The following is a 2,943-nucleotide window of genomic DNA, read 5'->3' as shown; positions in this document are numbered from 1 at the left end:
AATCACTAGATCTTTACGTGGTGCTCACTATAAGTGTGTAGATGCGGGATTCTATAAACTATGGATGCGCTTGGTTGAAAATGATTGCTTGGACTTTATTCGACCAATATAATTATAGTTTAGCCATATGATTTAAACATTTTGGGGAAATATGGCCTGCTCATCAAGATTTATATGTTGATCGGCAACTGCTATTGGTCTACATATATTAGTTGTGATTTGAGTATCTGTTAGTGAAACAATTCTAGCTACGCTTAGGTGCGGTTTTTTATTTGCACTAGTGTATCATGTATTTCTATGAAAATAGGTAAAATCATCTATGAGAAAACACATCACCCCGTGGATAGCTTATATATGTAGAACTGCGCCTCTGGTGGGCATCTTCAGTGATCCGCCTGTGATGGTCCTCTTCACCAACGGTTTTCCTATCGTCTTGTGCTGACTCGAGCTAACTGACTAGTATGCACAAGCGGTTCAGAAAACTGTGGCAAACTAGGTTTTTGACTCGTATGTTAGTTATGCCATGACTGTGCTAGTGATACAGAATGTAACATGTCTTGTATATTCATCTCCTTCCAATTATATATGGTTCTAGGCCTGAAGCAAATTGGAGCTTCTTCCTTCAAGAAATAACAAAATCCTACCAATTCCATCTCCATTGAAATTTAGCAAAAATTAACTACCTATCATATGTACAAAAGGGTTTCGACATAGCTAATTTGGTCAAAATCCTTGTTACTATTGATGATCAGGAAGTGTCCTAAATCTTCTCCAGGGCTTGGATAATGTCATCCCTAAGATCCTCAAACTTCTCAATCCCGAAGCTAAACCGCACCAAGTTGTCTTTGATCCCATTCTTGGATTTCTCCTCCTCACTCTGACCCCTGATGAAAACAAAGATCCATGCCATATAAGTCAAAAAATTCAACCATACATGCTGCATGCATCTTCATATAAGTTTGTAGTGAGATGCAAATGTAAACTAATCCAAAAAAACAACGCACCAGAAGGACATGACCGCCGGCTGCTGCACGAGGCTCTCACACCCACCGAGCGACGTCGCGATGAAAGGTATCTCCAGCGCGTCGATGAACCTCATGACACCATGCAGGTCCGAGGCTACCTCGAAGCTAATGACACCGCCGAAACCAGTCATCTGGCTCTTGGCAATGTCGTGCCACGGGCTGCTCAGGAGACCAGGGTAGTACACTCGCTCGATCTTGGGATGGTTCTCGAGCAGGCGCGCCATGCGCAATGAAGTGCGGTTTTGCGTCTCCACGCGTAGGGCCATTGTCTTGAGGCCGCGTATGATCATGTAGGCTGCGTCCTGTAGTAATTAAGTTGCAGTGTGAGTGGTTAGTTTTAATGCAGAAGTTAACATCTAGTTTTTCTTGAATAAGAATGAGCACATGTAGTACATACCGGACTAATGGCGCCGCCGAGGTCGTGATGCCACGCACGTATTCTAGAGATGAGCGCCTGAGATCCACTAATGCATCCTGCGATGACCTGAAATGGAATGACACGATGAGATCTTGGAAACAAAAACCACCACATTTATTTTGAAACGGAGGGAGTAGCAAAATGGCGGTGCAATTATGTGAGCAAAGATGTGTACTCACATCGTGATGGCCGGCGATGTACTTTGTGGCGGAGTGCACGACAATGTCAGCCCCGAGGGTGAGTGGCTTCTGATTGATGGGCGAGGCGAGGGTGCTGTCGATGCACACCAGAGCCCCTTTGCGGTGACACAGCTCCGCGACGAGCTTAATGTCGATGCACTTCAGGTGGGGGTTCGTCGGACAGTCGGTGTAGAAGAGTGTAACCTGTACAATCAGAGTTAAGCATCACCGAGTGAAAAACAGCCAACATAGATGCATAGATACCCTGATCAATTTATGATGAGTACATATGTTATGGAAATTAACGTACCTCGCCCTGGTCAAGAACGGCCTTGAGCATGTCCATGTCGTTCAGCTCGACGAATGTCACCTTGATGCCCATCTTGGAGAGCTTGTCGCGGATGAAGGCGCGCGCCTCGCTGTAGCACTCTGTGGTGGTCACCACGTGGCCGGCGCCAGGCTGCACGAGCGCGAGCAGCGTGGCGACGATGGCGTTCATGCCGGATGACGTGACCAGCGTCGACTCGGCCCTCTCGAGCGCGCTGATCTTGTCCTCCAGGACCTTCACGGTGGGATTGCCGTAGCGACCGTACTCGAAGCTGTGGCGCCGGCCTTCCTTGAACGCGATCAGGTCGTCTGAGTTCTTGAACCAGTGCGTCGTGCCACTCACGATCGGCGTCGCGATCGAGTCTGTGTCCATGGAGCCGTTCTTCCCCATCTTCTCCCCGGCATGGACTGCCAGGGTCTCATCAAAGAGAGTAGAATCTCGCTTCGGAGCCGTGGCGGCAGCGACGACACCGGCAGGGTGCTCTGGCTCTGCACCGGGAAGGGTGGCACCACGGAGCGCCTCCGGGCTGAAAGCAGTGACGCGCTTTGAAGAACGGCGAGCGCGGAGCAGGCGGCGCTGCTCGGTGGAAGAACCATTGTTGGCGATAGGAGACGATGACCGCGCCATGAATTACTAGTGGGATCGAGGAAGAGTAGTGAAAACAGGTGGAATCGAAGAGGTTCGCTAAGCTGAGATGAGAACAATGAACAAGCTATGCAGAGCTGCTCGTTTGTGCTCTTCCTATCTGTATACAACGGTGGTAATTTATACTGGCCGATCGATCAGTCTGGCTCTGTGCGCGTCTATCCATATCTAACTGTCTGCCCACATATAATATCGACCCACTACCACATGCCACATGTGGTATCCATGCTCGGTCTCTCAAGCGTGTAATTAAGCCGCGTGGTAATTAAAATGTACTAGTGGATCCATGATTATAAGCTACTACTGAATAAGGCATGTGATTAGTTAACTGCAACGTGCCAGTGGGAT

At 48.6% G+C, this 2,943-nt stretch overlaps 1 protein-coding gene across 1 annotated transcript; it reads right to left on the bottom strand.

The window, feature by feature from the left end:
- Positions 1-603: 603 nt before the first annotated feature.
- On the bottom strand, positions 604-2,678 carry LOC123429302 (probable cystathionine gamma-synthase 2). Its single transcript, XM_045113359.1, has 5 exons — positions 1,933-2,678; positions 1,623-1,826; positions 1,423-1,509; positions 1,005-1,327; positions 604-884 (listed from the first exon to the last, which is right to left on the bottom strand). The coding sequence occupies exons 1-5, from the start codon at positions 2,575-2,577 to the stop codon at positions 761-763; spliced, it is 1,383 nt and encodes a 460-aa protein (XP_044969294.1). The 5' UTR covers positions 2,578-2,678; the 3' UTR covers positions 604-760.
- Between the last annotated feature and the right edge of the window lie 265 nt (positions 2,679-2,943).

This window comes from Hordeum vulgare, chromosome 2H (assembly GCF_904849725.1).
Source record: "Hordeum vulgare subsp. vulgare chromosome 2H, MorexV3_pseudomolecules_assembly, whole genome shotgun sequence".
Lineage (NCBI taxonomy): Eukaryota > Viridiplantae > Streptophyta > Magnoliopsida > Poales > Poaceae > Hordeum > Hordeum vulgare.
The sequence above is the reverse complement of the archived record's forward strand: the minus strand, read 5'-3'. Positions and strand labels throughout refer to the sequence as shown.

Coding starts and splice junctions, on each gene's coding strand:
- LOC123429302 (XM_045113359.1), bottom strand. CDS start 2,577: ATGGCGCGGTCATCGTCTCCTATCGCCAACAATGGTTCTTCCACCGAG. Junction 1,827..1,932: donor CCGTTCTTGACCAGGGCGAG/GTACGTTAATTT, acceptor CTGATTGTACAG/GTTACACTCTTCTACACCGA. Junction 1,328..1,422: donor TCGGCGGCGCCATTAGTCCG/GTATGTACTACA, acceptor TAATTACTACAG/GACGCAGCCTACATGATCAT.